Source organism: Typopeltis vanoorti, chromosome 3 (assembly GCF_054136105.1).
Source record: "Typopeltis vanoorti isolate ZY-2024b chromosome 3, IOZ_Tvanoo_1.0, whole genome shotgun sequence".
Classification (NCBI taxonomy): domain Eukaryota; kingdom Metazoa; phylum Arthropoda; class Arachnida; order Uropygi; family Thelyphonidae; genus Typopeltis; species Typopeltis vanoorti.
Genome location: NC_143551.1, coordinates 131,413,264 through 131,439,469, shown reverse-complemented (window position 1 = coordinate 131,439,469; position 26,206 = coordinate 131,413,264). Strand labels below are relative to the sequence as shown.

General features: G+C 35.8%; 1 protein-coding gene across 1 annotated transcript in view; it reads right to left on the bottom strand.

The window, feature by feature from the left end:
• Positions 1-26,206, bottom strand: part of unc-13 (protein unc13 homolog) — a 1,156,644-nt gene that overhangs the window by 299,232 nt on the left and 831,206 nt on the right. Inside the window, exon 23 of the mRNA XM_090416011.1 lies at positions 7,059-7,127. Within this exon, the coding sequence (XP_090272137.1) occupies positions 7,059-7,127 (69 nt within the window). The remainder of the gene's footprint in view (positions 1-7,058; positions 7,128-26,206) is intronic.

Sequence of the window (26,206 nt, the reverse complement as noted above, 5' to 3'; positions counted from 1 at the left end):
ATGGCAATGCATACAGGGCAAATGGATTGGATAGGATATATACAGGGTGTCCCAAAATTCAAGCAAGAAGTAATTTTGATAGAAAACAGAGGTTTTTAATTAAAAATTGTAATTTCTTATTGATTCATACAGTATACAGTATAGGGTTATGCATGGAATAGCATATCGGGTAAATGGCCTCCACGGCTTTGCTGGCACATACGCACTCTTTTGTCGAAATTTTCCATGACCGTTTTGCATAAATGTGGCTGAATTTCATTGATACAGCACTCAATTTCCTCCTTCAAGGCGTGGGTGGTCGTGGGCTTGTTGGCATAAACCTTAGACTTCAAAAAACCCCAACAGCGTTAAGTCACATGATCTGGGCAGCCAATTCTGATCACCAAAATGGGAAATTACACGACCAGGAAATGACTCATGCAGAGAAATGAGTGCCACATGCCATACAGCCCGAGAAACAATTCAATTATTTGAATTGTTTCTCAGGCTGTATGGCATGTGGCACCGTCTTGTTGAGACCACATGTCGTCCACATCCATATCTTGCAATTTAAGCACAAAAAACTGGATTATCATGTCGTGATAGCGAGCACCATTAACTGTTATTGCCTTACCAGCCGCATTTTCGAAGACGAATGGACCGATGATGCCTCCAGCCCAAAATCCGCACCAAACAGTGACACGTAGATGCATTTGTTTCTCAACAATCACTCGTGGATTTTCTGAACCCCAAATGCGACAATTTTCTCAATTAACGAAGCCATCAAGATGAAAATGAGCCTCATCGCTGAAGATGATTTTGTTCGAAAAATAAGCATCCACTTGTTGTTATTGTTCCATAATCCATTCAACGAACTCTCTTCGCTGTGTGTGGTAAGTAGGCTTCAGTTCTTGAGTCAATTGAACTTTGTAAGCATAAAGAGGCAAATCTTTCATGAGAATACGCTGTAGAGAGCTTCTCGAAATGCCCAATTCAAGACCACGGTGCCGAATTGATGTTCCTTGACTCTCAGCAACACTCTCACGAACTGCTTTGATGTTTTCTGTTGAACAACTTGTTGAAGGACGGCCAGAGTGTATAAGATCACTAATTGATCCAGTTTTCTTGAATTTTTTAATTAATCTTTTCACAGTTGATGAAGTTAAATCACTATTCTGACCATATTTTGTACGAAAATTGTGAACTGTAGCTGCCAAACCTTCATTATTTTTAAAATATTGCTCAACAATGAAAATGTGTTGTTCTTTCGTGTAGCGCTCCATTTTTAATAACCCTGAACTGTCAGCTGTCACGCTGTCTTTTTTTTTCTCGTTGGCAACACTTTACCGCACAAATGGCACTAAATTTAAATCTTGCGTGAATTTTGGGACACCCTGTATAAGCTTGCATATCATGAGAATATGCAAAGGAATTGCATGGTCTCTGATCAGTCTGTTTAGCTTAAATCTTGGTAGAATTGGTAAAATTTCAAGAGAGAAAGAAGAGCAAAATAGTTTGATTGCACAAGGGAGGATCCAAGAGTAAAGTAACAAATTACAGACTCAGTATCTCAGGAAAGGTGGAAAATTTAGGTTTTGGAAAAATTGGTTAAAGACAAAATTCAGGAATGGTTGGGAGGACAAGATATAGTCCTCTATGGGGACAGTATGGGTCAGTGAAGCATGTCATACTTTAGTAATATACTCACTTTTAACAGAGTGACAACTAAGTTATAAACCTCAATAGCTCAGGTGTGTCAACAGAGTGCTTTGGTTGAAAATACCTGGTTCAAATCTCATCTATGACACAGAGAAACTTTATCAGGACTTTTCAGTAAAAAGGTGGGTTATAACTGGTTTCATACAGAGATGGAAAGATCTTTTGTGCCTCAAAACAGGCAAATCAGCTGGGTGTACACACATATTTACAGTCATAGAATGAATAAAATATACTAGAAAACTGCAATGAAAGCATGGTTATTAGGAATATGAGCATTATACTGAGAGTTGTGTGTATAAAATGGCAATAGTTTTGACCATTTACTTTGTCTTAACACAGGAGGCATCGAGGAGTGAAATGGAAAGAGGCAATATAGTAAGAGTGGTTCCAAAACTGATTTAGGAAATTATAAGCTAATCCGTATTTCTAGTTTCAGAAAAGTGGATAAGGAACAGATGAGAACAAAGATTTCATACACTGTAAAAGAACAACATGGTTTTGTAATTTGCTATTATTTTACTTTTACAAGTAAACATAAAAGTTAACTTTTACTGTTAGTAGTAAAAGTAAAATAAGAGTTTACAAGTAAAGTCGAATTATAAGTGAGATAAAAAAAAGGGAAACAGATAACAATGCTTCAAAACAGATATATAATACAGCAGCAGGGGTATACAGCTAATTCAACAGAATAATCCATAGATGCTCATTATGGGCTGTTATTGCAGTTATGATTTATATACATGTGGACAATTGCCAGCCCAGTTGGCCGAGTGGTTAGTGTACTTGAAGTCTAACCAACAGGCTGCCATTTTGAATCCCACATAGGTGTCTGTGATTGTCTTTAGGCGGAAGATAAATGTCATCACCCAATGTGAGACCACCACCTCACTTCTTGGAAGCCCTGAAGTGGCTTGAAAAATTTATATGTTTGGTCTTCAGAACAGGGTTTCCGGATTATGTAAAAAAAAAAACAACAACAAAAAAAAAAATCCTTAGCTCACACACAGTACAAAATGTACTATTGGTTTACAAATAACCTTATCTGGGTTGGAGTAACATAATTTTTTTTTTTTTTTAATTACAGAATATATATATATATACGAGGGGTGTTCAAAAAAAGACCGAACTTTTTAAATGGTGTGCTAACAGGTACAAATTTGTTGTCAAATAGCAGTTTGACAACAAATTTGTCCCGTTCTTCTATGAGCATTAGTTGTCAAGTTACATACACTGAAGTGAGCATGTACACAACCTGTTTGTCAGATTAGTGACAAAGTGACAATGTAATAGCTTGAAGAACAATATGTGTGTGTGAAATTTTGCTGCAAACTTGGGAAAACTTTTAGAGAGTGATTTCAATTGCTTAACCAAGCATATGGGGAGGATCGTATGAGCTGAATGCAGTGCTATGAGTGGTTTAAGCCTCGATGGATGAGTTTGTCAAAGATCAAGGTGATGTTGGTTATTTGATTGGAAAAGCATTGTCCCTTATGAATTTGTACCACTTGGTCAGATGGTAAGCAAAGAGTTGTACCAAGAAGTTTTAGTGTGTGTTTGAGGGATGCTGTGCGCAGGAAGAGGCCTGAATTGTGGGAAAACCAGACTTGGATGTTGCACCGGCTCAAGTGTCCCTCTTCATCCACAGTTATATGGCAAAACATCAGATATCTGTTGTGCCCTAAGCATCCTATTCTCCAGACTTAGCCCCAGCAGACTTTTCCTGTTTCCCAAACTTAAAACCACTTTGAAAGGACATCGTTTTCAAACCACAGAGGAGATTCAGGAAAATGCGATAAGAGAACTGCACACAATCACAGAAAGTGCATTTCAGGAAGCATTCCAACAATTAAAGAAATGTTAGGAATGGTGTATCACCAGTAGAAGGGACTACTTTGAAGGGAACAACAGTGCTTAAAATGTTGTAAAATGAGCAATAGTCTTTATAGCAAAAGTTCAGTGTTTTTTTGAACATGCTTTGTAAGTCTGACCAGTTATTTTTAACAGAACCTTGACTAGTGGTCATACCAACCACTGGCCACTTTAAATATTTAAACTACACTCTGAATTATTATTTCCATCAAGAAGGTGGTATACTTATACCTTCATCAGATATGAAAATCACATAAAAGAAAATGCCAAACTTCGAAGAGTCTCTGTATGATCTGTGGTGCAAAATTTCCTCATTCCATTCAGTTGCATTTATTCCAAATATCCAGACTTGATATATATATATATATGCCTTCTCTATAGGAAACACACAATGAAGCTATAATTGCCACTGTTATACATCAATATCAGAATTCCAGATTCAAATGCACTTAACCTTTCCAATTCAGTGATGAATCTGAAGAAATATTGTAGTAAAGTATTTGCTATTAGAAATAATCTGATATAAATTATCGCCCTAATAATCAGAATACCAGATAATCCTCACCATTCTCCCAATGACCGTAACCTTTTGGATAAATGACTTTATTGATTGGTTTCCTTCCTGCAAATGCTGACTGCTGTTTCTGATCTTCTGACCAAACACCTGTTCTGATCAAATGACTGAAATAATTCTTATTATAGCAAATGCCTTTCCTTTCTTGTCATTCCTCTCAAAAGCTCGCCATCATTCATGTAATACTTTGCCATTAAGTATGATAAATTAAGCTCAATCAAAAAATTCAGTATATGAGAAGCAGCCTGAGAGAAAAACTCCAGCTACACACTCAGCTTACATTACACCTCAAAACTACTATTAGAAAAATCCAACACTAAAATATCATATCTGCAAAATTCTTCTCTCCTGTTCCAATGGCAGCTGTGCCATATGATCCCTTGTTAAAGCCATTTTGGGTAATTCCTGCTTTGCCATCCCCCCCCCTCCCCTCCCCTCCCCCAAATCTGTCATCAAACTATGGTCCAATGACTTCAGGTGAGTTTCCTCAAAAATTATGCAGGTCATCAATAGTTAACTTTGTTATTATAGTGAACCTAGCAATTAATCAGCCACCACCTGAAAGGATTCCGACATGCTCAATTCCCATGAGATCTCCTACACAGCATTAGACATGCACATAACAGAAAGGTTTGGTTAACCTTGTAGGTTGTTTTTTACATTTCCAGTGAATATGATCCACCTTCCATTCTTTCTACAGGGTGATTGGTTTCCTTCCTGGTCAATATCTTATGCCCTGGGGGATGATGATATTTTTTTTTTTTTTTTTTACCTTCAGATTTCTCTCATCTGAAAATCTCAGGGCTCAGCACTTTTGCTAATGCTCTTCTTCCTATACATCACAGAACTTTCCTTTCCATCCCTAAATCCTATCCGTAGGATTTATCCTATCCAACCAGACCAGCCAGCCAGCCTGATTAGCTGAGTGGTTAGTGTATCTGCTCTCCAACCAAAAGGCTGGGGGCTCGAATCCCATCGTGGGCATGGATGTTTGTGAGTGTCTGTGAAAATACTAGTGGTCAGCAGTAGATGCCGTTGGTGTAGATGATGAAAGTAGTTGTAGTTGGTGGAGATGGAGAGTTGTGGAACAGGTGCCCCTCCCTCGATGAGTCTTTGGACTCCCTGGAGGTGTCATGTAATAGTAATAAAACATTGTTCCTTATCTTGATCTGATAAATCTAATGCTGAAATCTCCAACCGAAGATGATAATATTGTCAACTTTAATTGAAACCAAAACATGATTCTGTATTATTTCTTGAATGAGAAATTTCATTTATGTTTATTAATACTCAAGTCAGATGACAAGTTTAAATTTCTGTTCTGAAATAGACTCACTATTTTAGCCTTTTTCAAAACAAACAAACATATCACATTGACAATATCCTCAAAGCATTAAGTTTGGCTTTGGAGGGTTCATCACCTCAAATGTAAACAGAACTAAATGGATGGAGATTATGTAAGTTTAGTAATGAGAGAGTGTCTTAAGTTAAAAGGTGAACCAAAAACTTTAATAAAAATGCTTGGTGCTATTTAAAACAGTACAATCTGATTATTACATAACATCTCTCCTTCTCCCCCACTCTCTCACAGACTTACTCCACTCACTTTCTCATAGGTATTTATTTTTTCGATATTCTATTCAAATATATATATCATCATCATCATCATCATCAAATTCCTGACATGTACCCTCAAGGGGTGTACAGGATATGATAGCACTACATGAAAAATTTACATCATTACTAACTTCCTATCTACAATTTTCCTCCAAAACAGTCTGTTACTTGTCAGGACTTCAACATTATCAGATCATATATTTCTATCGCCTAAGGCACTTTGTACCGTATCAATCCACCTATATCTTGGTCTTCCTCTGAGTCTTTTTCCTGCCAACCTGGCAGAGAACACTTATTTTGCTAATCTTTCTTCGCCCATTCTGTTCAAGTGACCATATCACCTGAGATTAGCTCTGCTAACGCATTCCTGGATGCTAATAATGTCAAGTTCTTTCCTAATATCCTCGTTTTTAATATGATATTGCTTAGTTTCCATGATTTTCCCAGTTGGTGCAAGCATTATAAGCAGTATTCACAAAGCAGTATAACTAATTGTTATACTGCTTTGTGAATGTCCCAGTGTGAGCTCACATCTCTGCTTATTGAAAGTTCTAGGTGGCATGAAAAAATTTCCACATTTGATCTCCAGAACAAGGTTTTTGATTATCTAATCTTTCACTCATCTATGGTACTTTTCTACTATAGATTTACAACTTTTCATTAGTCAGATTGAGACATTCTATTTCGTAATTATTTATAGTTGTTACTGAGGATGGCATGTAATATTCAGGTTGAAATACATGGCCTTAAATAAATAGCATTACTTATCCCTTGTGTTTTTTCATGTTAACCTGAAGCAACTTCTCATGGCACAAGTATCTCTTAAACAACAACAGAATAATAAGCTCAACACACACACACACACTGGTTGGATGAGAGGGATCAATTTTTCTCTTTTCTTCAGGTGAATAGACATAGTTGCCATAGGAGTAATTATGGTAGAATATTATCTGTGGACAAGTTTAAGGAGAGGTAAGAAAGTATCTTTTTGTGCATGTGTGTTTATCATGTGAACACATGAAGAAGAAAAAAAAAAAAATTATGCATTAATTGAAATTGTTTAAGTTCACTTGCTATAGAAATTCTGCAAGTGTGTGTGTGTGTCATTAACTGAGTTTTTTTTTTTAATAATTTGCATTTTCCAAGAAATTATCCATTCTCATGATAATTAAGGTGATATACTTTTTTTCTATTTTAGTATGGCATATTTGATCAAAAGTAACAAAAAAAAAAAAAAAAAAAAAAAAAAGAAAAAAAAAAAGAAAGAAAAAAAAAAGAAAAGGTACATATATATACTTACACGATACATAGAAAGATCAATCCTGAGAGAGTTATGTAATTGGTCCAATAATTTGACAAACTTTTCTTTCTAAAGAAGAAAAGGAAATAAATTAATTCAGTACAGAGTTAACATTTCAGTACAGGATTCACTTAAAGTATATTTAGGCTCAAAATGCATAAAAGTGAAATATTTTCATAATTAAATTTCCATAGTTGTGGTAATCACAGATATTGAAGTTTCGGGAAAAAATAACTATCTGAAACAGGAGTGAAATAAATAATTTAATAAGACTAATTTCCTTCATGTTTCACGTGGTTATTTTTCTGGAAAACTTCCAAATTAAGTGCATCTATACTTTTTACATTTTGATTAAACAGGAGAGAAAAAAAAATTGAATTTTGTGCAATAAATTAATAATTCATCTGTAAGGCACAGAAATCTTTCAAAAACAGAAAACAATAAGAATAAAAATAACCAAAGAATAGTAAGTGTAAGATACTACAATGTAATTTGCAAAACAAAAGTTAAAGGAGAAACATAAGATACGCTATTTACAACATTGACTATATAGTATTCATTAATTTCGGTATGACATCATCAACTTCTCATGTATTGGCAGAGGTTTTTTCATTATTTTTTAACTTGTTTTTCATGTATTTATGTTTCGATCTTGCCATGTTCCCTTCATATTTGTGGCTCTATATCTTCACAAATCGAATACTATATTTGGCACCATTCTCTAATTCAATAACAAATGTAGCATCATCCTTACCTCTAAAAAAATTGAGCTATTTTCTAACTTCATATTCTTTTTAATACATAAATTAAAATAAAAAATTATTTAATTAGTGGTGAGATATATATTCCGTAACACCAGTGGATACATAACAGAGCACCATTCCATTTAAGTAAACTCTGCTATTTTTTTATAGCCACTTTCTGTAATACATAAACCAATTTCTGACCCATCTCAGTAAGTGATCACTAATACCTATTACTTTGTCTATAATATTGAGTATTATAGATAAACAGTTAGGTCAGCAATATGGCATCCTATCACAATGCCTCTTTCAAACTCTGTCAGTTCCCTTCTTACAGGCATTTTGCCCAGACACAGTTGCACTGACTTGGAACATCATATTCCTCCAATTTATACCAGCTACAAGTAGTGTATAAGCTGGATTAATGTGGATCAGATTTTTCACAGAATGGGTGGAGACATGTGAAGAACAAGAGGCCATCCTTGAAAACAGTATGAGGAAAGTGTGAGGAAGGGCGAGAGGAGGAGTTTATTCCACATGGAGAGTTGTAGGTGGTTGGAACAATCAATGCCTGGAAGTGTGGAAACAGGAATGCATTCAAATATGATGAGCTGTGTGTGTATGTGTGAGATGGAGAATCTCCAATGATGAGTCACTGACTCCATGGAGTCTAATAATAATAATTATTATTATGATTATTATAATGCTGATCAACAGAGATTCCAAATTCTTTCATGGTTTCCCATAGTGCTCTTCTTTGGATTGAATCAAATGTCTGATGAAATTCTATGAAATTTATATAGCAACTTTGGTTGTACTCTAGCAAGTTTTATATTAGCTGTCTTAAGGTGAATAATTGGTCAATTATGCTTCATGCTGGTCTGAAACTTGCTTGTTATTGTCCTAATGCTAGTTCTACATATGGCTTAATTTGTTTTTGGAGTACTTGAGTAAAAACCTTACTTGGAAAACTGAGAAGGCTAATGCCTCTGTAATTATTACATTCTGTTCTGTCTCCTTTTTTTTTTTTTTTTGTATATAGGAGTTATAACTATTTGGTCCAATCAGTAGATATTGCTTCATTTTTGTAGATCCTTTCAAATAATGTTTTTAATGGTTCCAAAAGTTGTTCCTTTCCTGCTTTTAAGAATTCTTCATGTATTTAATCGATATCAGGTGCTTTCCTGGTTTTAAGTTTATCTATGCTGTGTGCTATTATTTCTTTGGTAAAGATATTTGGCTGAAATAATAATATCCTGAGAGCTGTTTTTATTACATAAATCGCTAAAGTATTCTACCCATCTGGCCATTCTTTTTGATTTCCTTTCAATTAGTTATTCCCTCTTTGTTTTTGATCATTATAATTTTTGTTGTCTGTGTCTTCCTAATTTGATCTATTTCTTATATGATCCATGGGGGTTTTCTTTTGATATCTTCTCTGCCATTTTGCATTTTTCTTCTAACTAGTTATTTTTGTCTCTTTTAACTACCGTATATTATCGCGTATAATGGGAAAAATTTATGGTAAAAAATACTACTTAAAGTTAGGGGTTTACATTATATGCAGATCCTAAAAAATATAACATCTTATTAGACTTGCACACACAATATATACTACCTAATGCCTATGCAACCAAATCTACTTGACCCACTCGCATTCAGTGACCGAGCATGCATCGTATCTGTGCATGCGCTCTCCGTCGCTGAATGATAGAGCACAGTTAGGTATATCGGTTTAACCACAGTTCATTTTAAATATTATTCGTTAAACAAACATAGCCTGAAAATGAGCCAACAGAAACGTAAACGTTCATCTTTTGAAGCAGGATTTAAATTGCGTGTCATGCAGTTTGCAGAAGAACATAATAACAGTGTTGCTATGAGAGAATTTGGTGTAGCAGAGAGTAATATTAGACTTTGGCATAAGCAAAAAGACAGTCTTGAAAAATCCTCAAAACGAAACGTGCCCATCGTGGAGATGTAGCATCCTTTCCAGAACTCGAAGAAGAGCTAAACGAATGGATTTTGACGCAACGACAAAATGGCATTATAGTAACAAGAAATGCAATTCGTTTTCGAGCTCTACAACTCAAGAATGGTAAATTCAAGGACACACCAGGTATTACATCTTTTTTTGCTTCGCCTGGGTGGTGCAACAGATTGATGGAACACAAAGCATTAACATTACGATACTGAACAAAAATTGCGCAGAAGTTACCAAAGCAGCTTGAAGAAAAAGTGCAGTCCTTTCATAAATTTATCATAAAATTACGGAAGTGTCACGGATATGAACTTTCCCAAATTGGCAATATGGATGAGACATCCATGTACTTTGATATGCCTGGGAATCGAACAGTAAACTCAGTTGGTGAAAAGGGCGTCTTCATAAAAACAACAGGACATGAAAAAACGCATTTTACCATTGTTCTAGCATGCATGGCAGACGGAACCAAATTAAAGCCAACAGTGATATTTAAAAGGAAGAAAATTCTGAAGCATATGAAATTTCCACCAGGTGTAATTGTTCGCACCAATCAGAAAGGTTGGATGGATGAAGAAGGTGTACAATTGTAGCTGGATCAAGCGTGATCATACATCCAGGTAGCGTGTTACGTCAACAAAGCATGCTAGTCTGGGATATGTTCCGAGCGCATTTAACAGAGCAAGTGAAGAGAAAGCACGTGAGCTACGTACAGACCTAGCAATCATACCAGGTGGTCTAACTTCCGTTTTACAGCTGCTTGATGTCAGCTTGAATAAGCCATTTAAAGATCACTTACATGAAAAATGGAGAGAATGGATGTCATCTGGTTTGGTGAAGATGACAAAGGGTGGGAATTTTCAGAAGCCTGAGATCACCCTAGTCACCAGCTGGGTTAAAGAAGCAGGGAATTTGATACCGTCTGAAATGATTCAACGCTCATTTCTTAAATGTGGAATAAGTAATTCAATGGATGGATCCGAAGATCACGTCATATATACGAAAGCGAGGATGACACACAACAAATTGGAGAGCATGAAGACGATGACGACAACTGCTACACTGATGACGCAATCCCTACAGATGAATTTATAAATGAAATGTTTGACGACTCAAAAGATGAAGAATTTAAAGGATTTTGACATTTTGTTTTAAAATAAATATTTCTTTCGTTAATTCGTATTGTATTATTTATAATGTTATGGAACAAGATTAACAGATCGCATTATACATGGACATGGCATTTTAGGGCTAGTTTTCAAACAAAATTTCTAGTTTGCATTATACGCGATAATATACGGTAGTTTACTAATTTCTCTGTTTAATCTATTATATTCATTTCTGTTATAGTTCTGTTTTAATTTCATGCTTTTCCTTTGATAGCTTAACCTTTTTACTTCATTCGAGATCCAGTCATCCTTACCTTCTCTTTCTGTGTAACCTATTGTATTTCCTGCCAATTTTAATATTATTTCCTTTAATTTGCACCAATGTTCTTAGATGTTTATATTCTGTTTTGGTAATTCCTTCAGGATTTTATCTAGTTCTAGTTGATATATATTTAGAATATTATTGTCTTGTAGTTTATTTGCATTCAGTCTCCTTTTGACTCTTAAGGTGCTTTCAGATTTTAACTTTATTCTCAAGTTTGCTAATACTAGCTTATGGTCTGATCCACAGTCTGCAGCAAAGGATCTGCTTTTTGGATACTTGATTAGTCGCTCATATTCTTGGTTTGTCTATCTGGTGATATCCACGTCTGTTTTCTTTGGGGTTTTGGTTGTTTAAAGAGAGTGTTGGATATTGTTAGTCTATTATTTGAGCAGAAGTTTGGCAGTCTTTTGCCACGTTCATTATTTTCTCCATATACAAACTGTCTGATTACTCTTGACTAGATATCCCAGTCTTTGCCTACTTTTGCATTTAAGTCCCCCATTACAATTAGGAGATCTTGGCATGATGTCTCCTGGACTGCTTTTTGCAGATTTGTATAGAACTCCTCAATGTCTTCTCTGATGTTGTTGAAGTTGGTGAGTATACCTAAATAATAGTCAGTGATCCAATTAAAGTTTTAAATCTTCTTTAATTATCCTAGGTGAGATAGGATTGTAAGACCATAGAGTTTTGAGCCTTTGGTTTTAATATAAGTGCTACTTCCCTCTTGGTGTTTGTTGTCCTCCCTGCCTGAAGTTAAAATTCTGTACTATCCAGGGCGAAATTCTCCTTTTTGAAGTCCATCTGATTTTACATAGTCCAATCAATTCCCACCTATAGTTGACTAATTCATGCAATAGTATCCAATGCTCCTTCCTGGTGAAGGGTTCTTACGTTCCATATTCCTATACTTGTTAACTGGTAATTAACTTAAGGAATTTACAATGCATAAAAACAGATATTAATTAAAGGAAACTTTAATGAATACCTTCCATATTTCGGCAACGTGACGTTGCCAAAATATTGAAGATATTCATTAAAGTTTCCTTTAATAAATATCCATTTTTATGCGTTGTAAATTCCTTAAGTTAATTACCAGTTATGTATGACACGTATAAGCCTTACTAAAAGAATTACCATCATCCTATACTTGTTATATTTTTCCTGTCTACTAGGTGATGTTTTGTTACAATAACATATTTTTCACCTTCACTATCTTGATTCCCTAATATTGGGCACAGCCCTTGTTTGACTGGGTGACAGTTGAGCTGGTATGCAACTTTAAATGAGTTTGAGTTCATTCAATTTCATTGGTTAAGTTTCATAAAGTGTCAACCACCACTCCTTGACCTGAATTCAGCTGCTCCTAACATGGAGTACAGACACTGTTTGCAGTCAATTCACTGAATACAGTTGCTGCTCGAGATCACCATATCTGGCTACCCTCACTTAGTTTAGCCTGTGGGTCGTGGGGTGTGGCTGCTACCAGTTTACAATAGCTTCTTGGGGCCATAAGTGAGAGTTGAGTATCCAGTGAGAACCAATCCATCTGAACCACAATTATGTGCGACCGTCCAAGTCCAAGTGGAGAGGTACTATCGCTTCTCAATACCCCATACACCCTGCCCCACTCCACTCTACAGCTTTAATGTAGTCATCTGAAATTTGACCCTCTGACCAGCTCATCTGAATTATGCAGTTTAGCCACTGTAAAATTTTTATACCTCTATATTAGAGCATTTCTTATTGAATGTCATCTACTCCAGCTACCTTTCCACATTTCAGAATGTTGGTGTTTTTTCCATACCTCAGGTATCGATATGTATTAATGATTTGTATTCCTCTTGAATGGTTTCTAGCACCATGTTGACACTGCTTGTTTTGTTTAGCAGTCTTCTTTTAACGTAATAAATTCAGACATCTAGAATATCCTTATCATACCTTTATATCCTTAAAATACCTTTCTTGTCACCTTTATCATCTTTGATTCCTTTATACAGTACTCTTTGCTCAATTTCTAAGGTTTTTCATTAGCATGCATAATGTTTTCTCACCTTCCTGATATGTATTTTCTGTCTTACCAACGTGCTTCCATGACTTTTATTTATCTAGTTTTATCATGGGCTTTGCTTTGTAATACTAGTTCTGATTTTTCTATCCTAGCGGACAACCTCATTGCATATCTCAATGGCTGAATCAAGTAATGTTTTCTTCAGGTTCTACCAAACAATCTCCACTGTTCAGTTCCCCCCCCAGAAGTCTTTCTTTTTCTTGAATAATATGTGCATTTGAGTCTACAATTCACTCTGAAAGCTGCTTACCTTTGTTTTTTTTTTTATAACAATACAATGTGTGAGCTGGGGTGAAGAAAAAAGGTAATCTGTTGATAATCATTTTGGTAACTATAGCCTTCATGGAAAGGCTATTACAGAAAAAAAGAAAGACGAGATAGATAGAATGGAAAGTGGAGTAGGAGATTCAGTTGTAAGTGGATGTTGTATAGCTGCTGCTCATTTATTGTAGGTTTAATAGAAATGGGGGAAATAATGGATGCCAGTTTTGCTGAAAAACATTCTTGGAGATATCTGTAAAATAGTGGCCTGAGAGAATCTGGGAAATAGCAATCATTTAGCTGGACTATCTAGACTCTTCATTTTATTTCAGATTTGTGCAGCAATTTTGATTTATATAGAGTTAGAAGCTACACAAATGAAAATTAATGTTGTGAGCAAAAAAGGATGCAATATATTTTAGGAGCTGAGGATATGATGGTGGTGATGTGTTTCTGTAAAAGAAATGCTAGAAACGAGTATCATTTTGAGAAGATAGATCAGGTCTTGACTGCCAAGCTGAGCTCTACCAAAGATGTAAGTGGAGAAAAACGTTTTTTTTTTTTTTTTTGAGGGGAAAGGTTCCAGAATGATGACTATGCTGCCAACACTCCCATGGTGATCAGAGTAAATTTATTATATTGGTTATAGAAGATCTCAAAAATTGAATCTTAAAGGTTTGTTGTATTATATTATTAATTACATTTTTATTAACATCAGACCTCCATAGAGTCAGAATATTTATTGCAGGAATTTCACACTCTTATGCTAAAAGATCATCAACCCATGTCTTAAATTCATTCACAATTTCCACTCTCACTGCAATTTCTTTGCTCACACCATCCCTATCATCCCTATACTTCCAGGGATGGTCTCTTCTTCTACCCTTGTTTCCCTGTACTCTAAAATCATCTCCATATTAATCTGGTAGCAACCCCACCCCCCATCAACTGTATATCTCAATCATATCCCCTCTTCTCCTCCTTTTCGCAAGTCTCTGCAAGTTTCATTCTGTCAATCTGTCCTAATATCCCACACACCTAAAACCAACTTAGTGAACCATCTCTCGACCCACTATAATATATCCTCATCCCCTTGAAAACCAAGTGACTAAATCGGCACAAAGTAGTCTATATGCATTACAAGGTAATCCTAACCACTACGCTTCTGGATGTCAAGGTCCTCTTCATCACTGCCATAATCCACTGTGATGTTCTTACAATTTTAACAATGTCTTCAAGTTTCTATTCATCATTGCTCCCAGATCTCTCATCTCTTTTACCTCCTTCAAAATTTCTCCATTAATTGTATACTCTGCATCCCAACATTGCCTACCAAATTTCAAAACCTTCAAATTTGGTAGGCAACATCAAACTGATACCTCCTGCATGGCAATAACATCTGCTCTGCTCCTTATAGTTCTTCTCAGCATCGCATCATTGGCAAACAACTGCACTTCTCCATTAAGCCCATCCAAATATCATTAACATACAAGTTAAATGACATTGACAATACAGACCCCCTTGCAGTACTCTGCTGGTGACTTTCCTATTTTGGAATACCACAACAACAACTACACTATATACAACTAGCTGATACCTGTCTGACAGCCAGTTACCTAACCATTTCTTCAGTCTTATCCAATCCCATCTGTTTCAATTTAATTACCTACTTGTCATATGGCAATCAATCAAAGGCCTCAGAAAAATCCAAGTATACAACTTTATATGGATCTCCCTTATCCAGTGAATTTTTCACCTAAGCAGTTTGTTACATCATACCTTCCCATAATGAACCCAATTCTGAATCATAGTCCTCACCAACTCCAGGCACACAGATTGATGTATAATTTGTAGCCGCGGTCTTATTTCCTCTCCCCCTTTCTGAAGTAGAACAATTTTTCCCACTTTCAACTCCTTTGAGATTTGTCCTGTTGTAAGATTCATGTTAAATAGTGTTCCAAGAGACACCTATTTAACATGAGTTCAATAGGTGTTCATTAATTCCCTAGAGCATTCCTTCCAAACATGGGCGATATATATTATCAAGTCTACTGCATTGTTAACAGCTGGTTTACTTAATTCGTTATATACTTCCTGCTCACTCACCATCAATACATCCTCCACCATACGCTCTATACTCCAGCTTCTCATAATGTCATGCTCACAAAGGATGAACTACCCTGATAAACTACTAATTGAATACTTTGAAAGTATGTCCTCTGCATCAGTTACCAATCTATCACTGTCATTCACTAACATAATCCTCCCATAGTCATTCTTTCTTTTTCTACTTGTCACATATTAAAATAACTCATTCTAATTGTTCTTGGCTTGATTGGCTAATTTCTACTCATATTGCACTTTTGTACTCTTTTCATGCATGATTATTAAACATTCATCTTGTGTTACCTCCACAGTGGTTTCTTCTTCCAGCTTTCATGCTTTATCCTTTCATTCTTCTATTTTACTCCTACTTTATTTATCCTTTTTACTTTTGGAATACACTCATACTGGTGCTACAAAACATCTCTTGGTCAATGCCCAAGCATCATTTGTCTCCTTTCCACACTCATAATCTTCTCATAATCACCAGCCCTGTAGTTCAACATATATTTCTTCTTTGCTGAAGTTCTCATAGGACTGGTGACTACCCAGGTGATCACATTATGGTCACTCTCACCAAGTAGGAAAGATTAGACATCCTATGATGATTTGATCAGATTTAAGATGCTTAGCCCTTCTGTGTGTCCTCTGTTACATTTTGTCTAAGATAGTAGTCCTTAAAGAACTCAAGAAATTCATTTTCCTTATTTCCTGATGCTATATTTTTATTCCAGGCAATATTGCCATAATTAAAATCATCCATAATGATTACCTTTCTCTTGTTTACTAAGCAGTTTGTCTATGTTTCTTAACCACAACTATTATATTCTTCTTTTATGTTAATCTTGTGTGGAGATAATTCCCCCATTATTATCAGCAGCATTCCCCCTCCCTTCTTGCCTTTTCTGTCCTCACAAAAATCATCACTCCAACTGCATTCCTTTCCCTTCATATATTTCCACTAAAATTCATTCAAGATCTTGGCTCTCCATTGCCATACCTGGGCAACACACAGACCACTCTTCCTACCATACTGTTGTCTTTCACTCTCCTCAATAATCTCTCGATATCCATCCTCACATTCTCCCTATGCCTAACCAAATCATTCCTGCTACCACTTCTAACTACCTCACAAACTTACTTCTCATATCAGAGCATCATTCACCTTGTTCATCCTCTCCTGTAAAGCACACCTTGTGCACCTTATATGCAGCTAATCACCTGAGGAAAAAAACAGCAGCCTAATTAGTGGAGCATAGAGCACGTGATGACAGTTTACTGAGAAACCCTCTATACCAGACACCATCAAATAAATAGGAAATATCAAGTACAACAAGACACATTTTTCCAAAAATTTCCAGTACGCATGTCCAGAGATGGATTATAGAGGCAATAAAAAAAAGTACTTTGGATCTTTGAGTTGAGGAATCCATACTGGTGGGTAGTCACAGATTATCCAGTAGTGTTCAGGTGATGTACAAGTTGACTGTTGATTATTTCTTTATTGTTTTAGAGTTTTTGAAGTGAGAGTAGTAGGTTGATTGATTGATTGATTGATGACAAACATTTATCTCCTGTTTTTTTGTTTTTTTTTTGGAACACACTGAATTTGGTCTTGCTTTCTTGCTATGGCATGGCATTAGCCAAGTTAATAGGACACAGAGAGAGATGATAAAAGATGGGTTATAATTAAAGCGCACATTTATTATGTACCACCAGGAGATGGATACCATAAGCCTTTTTAGTATATAGGTTGTTCAGGATTCTTCTGTTGTCTTTCTGGTGAAAGGTCACAGGAGGCATGTAGTGTGTTGGAAGAGAGATAATGCCACAGCTTTGTATTTTGGTGTGTTGTTAGAGTGGTGCTTTTTTTGGTTTAGACAGAGGTGGAAGTACAGACAGGAATTGTATCCCATGCTCTTTGCAAGAGCCAAGTTTTCTGTATTTGGCTTTTTTTGGAGACAGGCTCAGATTAATGATTGTTTTGCAGTTCTGGGCATTACTATAGGGAATGAAATTGGAGTTTTTGTCTCTAGCCACTTGCAGTGTACTTTTTTTGGACTGTCTTGACATATTTTTAAATATTTTGAAAATATGTCAAGACAGTCCAAAAAAAGTATAATAATAGCACTCATTGGAACATGACCAGTTTCTGTGTAACTCACTCAGAGTAGGTAAATGGATCTACAGAACTGAAATAGTTTGACTATAGAATGGAAAAGCAGGAGTCCCAGAGGTCTTCCTGCTTGGTATTGTTATAATGCCAAAGAAAACCAGATTGAGAATGTTTAAAAGAAAATCTTTCCTCTACAAATGAAACTTGTATTAGATTATGATCTGAATTGAATTACTGAGAGCTTGCCTCAACAATGTATCTGTAAAGGGAACTTTTTAAGATATCTAGAACAGTGGTCTTCAAGCATCTAACACTTACGGAATCCTTGACTCTAAATATCATTTTTATGAAAGTCTACTCAGTATAACTATTCTAATGTTTATTTTTAGATGTAAAAATTAAATTAAAATGTTTAGAATTGTAATATTTTATTTTAAAACAATATGGTTTATGATAAATTCAAAAGGGTCATATTCAGAGGCAATTAAACTATTTATGATCAACCTTAGTCAGCACAGCTTGGCACTTGGAAATATGCATTCTGGGGAGAGTATAATTTGTAAAAATAAAATAAATCCCTTAATATATTTTCTTTTCCCAAAGTAAAGCTATTTAGCCTTGACTAATATTTGAAGCCTACTGAGTAGCTAGTAGCTAGTTTCTACACTTAGCCAATCACAGAATGAATGGTCCAAGACTATCAGTGAATTTAATTGGCAACCATGGAGAAGAGTTCCACAGACAACTACGACATCTTGTGGTCTCTAATCCTTTCACTACATATTATTGTGTGAAATAGTGTGAGTTCTCTTGCATGAGTAAATAGGGTTTACCCATGCTAGAGATTGACAAACTCAGGAAAAAGTCAAAGAAAAGCTTAAAAACATTCTTCTAGTTGCTACTATAATTGGACAAGAGACTTTCAGTTGTAGTCGTACCTGAATCACTGGCAATTCTTCTGTCATTCTAGCATTATGGATGCAAACCATTTCCACAGGGCTACATAGGTCTGTCATTTGTAACAGCTTATGGTCATCTGTTTTAATTAAGGTTTTTAATTTCTTTTCAGTAATTGGCTATTAATTTTTTTTAATATAAAAATGGCAAAAATTAATAGTATTTTATTACAAATATTTTGGTGGAACACCGTGTATGTGTGTGTGTGTGTGTGGAGGTCACTGACTTGTGGAAGTAAGGAGATTCTGGTCCCATTGTATAAGGCTCTGATTAGGCCACATATAGACTACTATGCATGGATTGGTCACCTAGTTTTCAAAAGGATGAAGAGATGTTGGAAAGGGTCCAGAGGTGATTGACCAAAATAGTTTCTGATCTCTGGAATGTTGAATATGAAGAAAGGCTGAGACGATACAATTTGCAGAGTCTAGTGGATAGGAGAAGAGGAGTGATATGATAGAGACGTACAAGTTAGTAAGGGATTGTTATAGGATTAAAGTTGAAGAGGTTTTTTATAAAATGGAGGGAGATGTGGTGGGGATGACAAGCTATATAAGGAGAATGTGAGCAAGGGAGTGAGAAGCATGTTTTTTACATGGAAAGTTGTGAATGAATTGGAATGCATTGTCTGAGAGTGTGTGTACAGTGAATTTGAATGTGTTTAAGGTGTGGCATGATAAACTGTGTTTGTGTGTGGATCTTTGGATCATAATCACAATAATAATGTTGATCTAGAATATTGGACGAATGGAGAAGATTGTCTGGTATTCTAGTTGATGAATAAATTGCTTTACACTATTGCTTACAAATACTCAACACTTCAGCTTCTCTTTCAGCTGAGTTGAATTGGGGAAAGGAAGCCATTCGGAGTTGTGGACTTTAAAGTCACCAAGAAAGATGATTTCATTTGACTAATTGGCTGTAGGAAATCAAATTTTAATGATAAGAAGTCAGAGGGATCAGAGTTATTTTCAGAATTACCAGAGCATTAGAGACTATAGGTAAATGATACATAATGATGCATGGAAGTTAGGTGTAAATCTCTACAGTTTTGTATATCCTTGAAGAGTATCATTCACCCTGCAAGTTTGATGAGTGTGAGGGGGTGGGGGGGGGGCAGAGAACAGAAACTAGAACTGCTCTGGTGATCAAACATAGCATCATTCTCTTCATGCCTCAAATAAGCAAAATAGTGGTGTTTCGTGGCAATGGTTATCTACCACTTTGCATTAAATTGTTTTCTACTACAGTATTCCAGATACCTGATTAATTAGCTTGGAATAAGAATTCATATTATTATTACTATTATCATCATCATCATTCAGGACCTCCTTAGAGTCACAAGACTCATTGTGGAGGTCCATCCTAAACAACACAAAGTCTGAATAACATAAGCACATACACACAAGAAAGATATTTAATTAGCCAAATATTTTGGTTTGAAAATTGCAGATCATCTCTTCAGTGGCACTACAAGAACAGGTTTAAAAAATACAAGGTGGAATACTAACAATAGATCATTTAAAAATAGAACAAGCCACATGATGTTATATCACTAAGTATTAAAGGGAATATTATTAAGCAGAGACATGATTGAAATAAAGATATTAATTAATAATATTAAATAACATAAAAATAATATGAATTAATGAGTTATCCTGATTAGACTTTCCCAGATTTTTGATACAGATATACAGTCATTCCGATTCAGGTTAGGACGATGGAGTAATGCCTCTACACTTTCTTTGAATAAATGTTCAAATTTATAGCAGGATCAATGTAAGAGGCAAGTTTTTGACCAAAGGATGTTGTGGTTAGTTTCAATCCCATGCTGAGCCAATCTAGATTTTTCAGGTTTGTTGTGATGAATGGAGGATTGATGTTCTTGGATTCTTTTTTCAAGAGAGCGTCCAGTTTGTCCAAAATAGGAGAGATCACAGTTGCAGGGAATTTGAAACTCCAGGAAGAGACATAGTTGAGCATTTGTCTTTAGGAGAAGGAAAATGGGAAGATAATTTGTTAATAGTGAAATATGTAGCTGTTAACTCATATTTCTTCAGAATTCTTGCGATCGGTTCTGAAATCACGGAGATGTATGGAATCGGAACTCGACGTATTGAATCTTTGTTGTTCAGTGGTGGATTACAAGAATCAAGATGATGCGTACTCTTTTCGGAAAAGCCAATGAGTTTCATGTGTTGTTGGATAGTAGAAAGTTCTTTCTGTAGAAAATTAGAAGTAGAACAATTAGTATTGGCTCTTCTGATTAGACATTTTATGATTCCTGTTTTTTGACAAGGATGATGGGCTGATTCTTTAAGAATATACCGACCTGTGAACGTTGGTTTCCTACGTTAAATTCTCTCCTAGATGAAGTCATCAGTTTAGATAGAGACACAATTGAAAGATTTAAAACTCATTTTGCAAGACCTCCTAGATTTTATGGTCTTCCTAAAATACATAAGATTGACTTTCCTCTTCGTCCAATAGTAGATTGTATTGATTCTCCTACTTACCGTATAGCCAAATATCTAGCTATATTAAAATTTCACATAGGCAACTTTAGTTCCTTTCTTAAAAACTCCTCAGATTTCTTAGAAAAATTGAAAAATATCTCCTTGCAACCTACAGATCTTATGGTGAGCTTCGATATAGAATCTTTATATACAAATGTACCTCTCAAGGAGACTTTAAAATTACTGGCTGACATCTTTCCAGAAGACATTATAAAACTATTCGATTTCGTAATACACTCTGGATATTTCTTATGTCAAAACAATTTTACAGCCAAGTAGAAGGAACGGCCATGGGAAGTCCTCTCTCTCCTGCTTTAGCCAACTTTTATTTAGAACATCTAGAAAAAGTCCTCTTCTCATTTATTTTCCCTCAACGATATATAGGTAAGATATATAGATGACATGTTTACTATATGACCTCACAACAAAGACTACTTACCTTCTTTTTTAAACAGTATCAATTCCTTACATCATCGTATAAAGTTTACTATGGAAATGGAAAAAAACAACCAGTTATCATTTTTAGACGTTCTCCTCATCCAGTCACCTTCAAATACTCTTACAACTACAGTTTTCAGGACACCAACGTTCACAGGTCGGTACATTCTTAAAGAATCAGCCCATCATCCTTGTCAAAAAACAGGAATCAAAAAATGTCTAATCAGAAGAGCCAAAACTAATTGTTCTACTTCTAATTTTCTATAGAAAGAACTTACTACTACCCAACAACACATGAAACTCGATGGCTTTTCCGAAAAGAGTACACAACATCTTCTCGATTCTTATAATCCACCACTAAACAACAAAGATTCAATACGTCGAGTTCCGATTCCATACATCTCCGGGATTTCAGAACCAATCTCAAGAATTCTGAAGAAATATGAGTAACAGCTACGTATTCACCTATTAACAAATTGTCTTCCCATTTTCCTTCTCCTAAAGGCAAATGCTCAACTATGTCTCTTCCTGGAGTTTATCAAATTCCCTGCAACTGTGATCTCTCCTATTTTGGACAAACTGGACGCTCTCTTGAAAAAAGAATCCAAGAACATCAATCCTCCATTCATCACAACAAACCTGAAAAATCTGGATTGGCTCAGCACGGGATTGAAACTAACCACAACATCCTTTAGTCAAAAACTTGCCTCTTACATAGATCCTGCTATAAATTTGAATGTTTATTCAAAGAAAGCATAGACGCATTACTCCATCGTCCTAACCTGAATCGGAATGACTGTATATCTGTATCAAAAATCTGGGAAAGTCTAATCAGGATAACTCATTAATTCATATTATTTTTATGTTATTTAATATTATTAATTAATAACTTTATTTCAATTACGTCTCTGCTTAATAATATTCCCTTTAATACTTAGTGATATAACATCATGTGGCTTGTTCCATTTTTAAACGATCTATTGTTAGTATTCCACCTTGTATTGTTTAAAACTGTTCTTGTAGTGCCACTGAAGATGGTCTGCAATTTTCAGACCAAAATATTTGGCTAATTAAATATCTTTCTTGTGTTTATGTGCTTATATTATTCAATCTTTATGTCACAAGTATCCTTAAAATATCAACACAAAGTCTATCAACCACTCGTTGAACACATTCACTGTTTATGCTTTCACTAACTATCAGTCAATGCATTCCAGTTTGGCCATCTTCTTTGGCATGGAGAATGAAAAGAAGATCTGCATCGGATTAAACCACAACTTCCCTTTGCAACTTCTAGGGATATGGCCCCCTTCCCAGTGTCAACCCTGTAACTACCTCTCAATAGTTTAAATGCTCATTCTTATCACATCTCCTATCTACCATACTTTGCAGTCCACATTCCTTTAGTCTATCTTCATAACTACAGTCCTGATATCATTTTTGTTATCCACCTGTGTACACTTTCCGAGGTTAATTTATCCACTTCAATTTCAGGGGATCAAATCTGAGCACAGTAGTCCAGGTGTGGTCTGATCAGGGCTTTACACAATGGGATCACCACTAGCATTAGGACAATAACAAGCAAGTTTTTTTTTTCCTTCTAGGTCTGCCTCCCACTGACGAGACCTCAATAAAAGTTGAAACCTTTCACTTCTTGGTCTGCCCCCACTGATGAGACCTCAATAAAGGTCGAAAACCGGTCTGGGTAGTGGCCCTTCCCTTAATGCATAGCATTATACATGTCCGCAAGGAGATGTGCTTTGCATTATGGGAGATACTAAGACAAGGAGAGATGAGAGCTTGGCCTACCTTTGCTACGAGTTGCCAACAAATGTACCACCTTGCCACAGTCCTGAAGATATTTTCAGGTGCAAACTTTGTTTGCCTACACTTGGATAAAAGATTAAACTAAATTTATTATAACATGCAAGTTTCAGACCGTCAATTATGTTTCATGCTTCAATCAGCATGAAGCATAATTGACCAATTATTCACCTTAAGACAGCTAATATAAAAGTTGCTAGAGTACAACCAAAGTTGCTATATAACTTTCATAGAGTTTCATCAGACATTTGATTCAATCATAGAAGAGAACTATGGGAAACCATGAAAGAATTTGGAATCCCCCCAACAAAACTATAAGAATAATAAAGAATCTATAAGAGAAATCTCAAAGTGCAGTATGAGTGGAGGACACCTTAACCAACTGGTTCCACACAGAGAGTGGAGTAAGACAGGGATGCAATCTGCCCACAGAACCTGTTCAGTCTTACACTGGAAGAAGCAACCAATAAGGCCTTAAACAAAGAAGACTCTGGAATCAAAATATATGGGAAAAATATAACAAACTTAAAATTTGCAGATGATATTGCATTACTTGCAAGCATGGAAGAAGATCTACAACAAATTTCTGATAAAATAAAGGAAGAATGTCTAAAATTCGGATTAAATCCAAATATAGACAAAACAAAAATTATGCAAATAAGAAAAAGAAACACCAATCAATCTGAAAATAGAAATTGATAATAAGAATCTAGAGCAGATAGAAACTTTACCTACCTCAGAGGAGTAATTGAGTACGTGAAATTACATAAGATATAAACAGACGAATCAGTGAAGCATCCCATACCTTTGGACGACTAAATAAAATATGGAAGTCAAGCGGCATCAAACAAGTTACGAAAGTAAGAATCCACGAGACAATGGTCCTCCCAATATTTCTCTGTGGAAGCGAATGCTAGAATCTCAAAAAAGCTGAAGAGAAAAAATTATTATTAACTACTGAAATGGGTTGGCTAAGAAGATTACTGGAAGTATCTCTGCTGGATAGACTAAGAAACAAAGACATAAGGAAACCATTAAAATGAGAAATAACAATAATAGACAAAATCCAAGAAAGAAGACTGCGATGGTTTGGCAGAAAGGTTACCAACTAAAGCCGTATACAATGATGGAAGGTAAAAGATCCAAAGGGTGGCCCAGAATTAGATGGATGGATAAAATAAAAGAGGACCTGAAAACCAAATTACAACAAGCGATACTAAACTGGAGAGAATTAAATGCTTAGGCACCCTCTCTAGGGACAGACAGAAGTGGAAAGAGTTCATTTGGCCTCATCATCATACATATAAATGATGAAGTGGATGATGATGGTGCCTGTTAATGAAAGGGGAAATAAACTGTATATGAGAATTTCAGACACATTTCCCTACTGAGTGCTCCAGGTAAGATTTATGCAACAATACATGAGAAGAAGTTAAGAAAAATTGTGGAAGGGCAACTTAAAAAGTAAGTATTAAAAAAAAGTTGGGCTCAGATCAAATAGAGGGAGTCAGCATAAGATTTTCATTTTAAGGCAAATAGTTGAGAATTCATTGGAATATAAGAAGGATTGGTATTTAAGTTTTGTAGATCTGGAAAAGGCAAACAAGGTCTAACAGAAAACTATTGAGACAAAATTTGTATAAAAATGTGTATTCAATCAACTGTCTGATACATCGCAGTCATCCTCAAAGTAATTTCCTCCCACATGAAATGCATCATTCTTGTAGCAAGGCTTATACGTTGGTCATACATAACTGGTAATTAACTTAAGGAATTGACAACTCATAAAACGGATATTAATTAAAGGCAACTTTAATGAATACCTTCAATATTTCGGCAACGTCATGTTGCCATCTTCAGGAACATACAAATATGGTATTTGCATGCAGGCATAAACAAAAGCAAATGAGGAAGAAGGCAAGAAACTAATACTGTTCCTACTGTCACCCCCCTAGCGGGCTAATTGGGTTGTCTTGGATGTTGGGCTGAAGTTCTCATGATGGAAGGCTCCCAAATTTGGGGTAGTCTCATGCACCCAAATTTGTTGAAGTTTGGAATGTTTTTTAGAGCTGCTGATGATTCCATGAATAATCTTTCGTACTTGAACTTGCTGTGGTGTATAATTTTAGTTTTCTTCCAACGAATTCTATGGCGGGTATCTATGGCATGGTCTGCAAGCCCAGAGTAGTGTACTGGTGAAACCGGATGTAGTCTTTGTGTTCTGAAATCCTGTTATATTCGCTGCCATGTTTGGCCAAAGAAGGACAATTTACAGCTGCAAGGGACCTAGTATACACCAGGTAGGTCTAGGGGAAGTGGTCGGTCTTTGATAGAGCGGATAAGGGATGCCAACTTTTTATATGGTCTATAACATATAACATTGTCCTACTTTGGCCAAACAGGCAGGACAGCAAATATCAGGATTTCAGAACACAAAGACTACATCCGGTTTCACCAGTACAGCCACTCTGGGCTTGCAGACCATGCCATAAATACCCGCCATAGAATTCCTTGGAAGAAAACTAAAATAATACACTGCAGCAAGTTCAAGTACGAAAGATTATTCATGGAATCATCAGCAGCTCTAAAAAACGTTCCAAACGTCAACAAATTTGGGTGCATGAGACTACCCCAAATTTTGGAGCCTTACATCATGAGAACTTTAGCCCAATGGCCAAGATAACCCAATTAGCCTGCTAGGGGG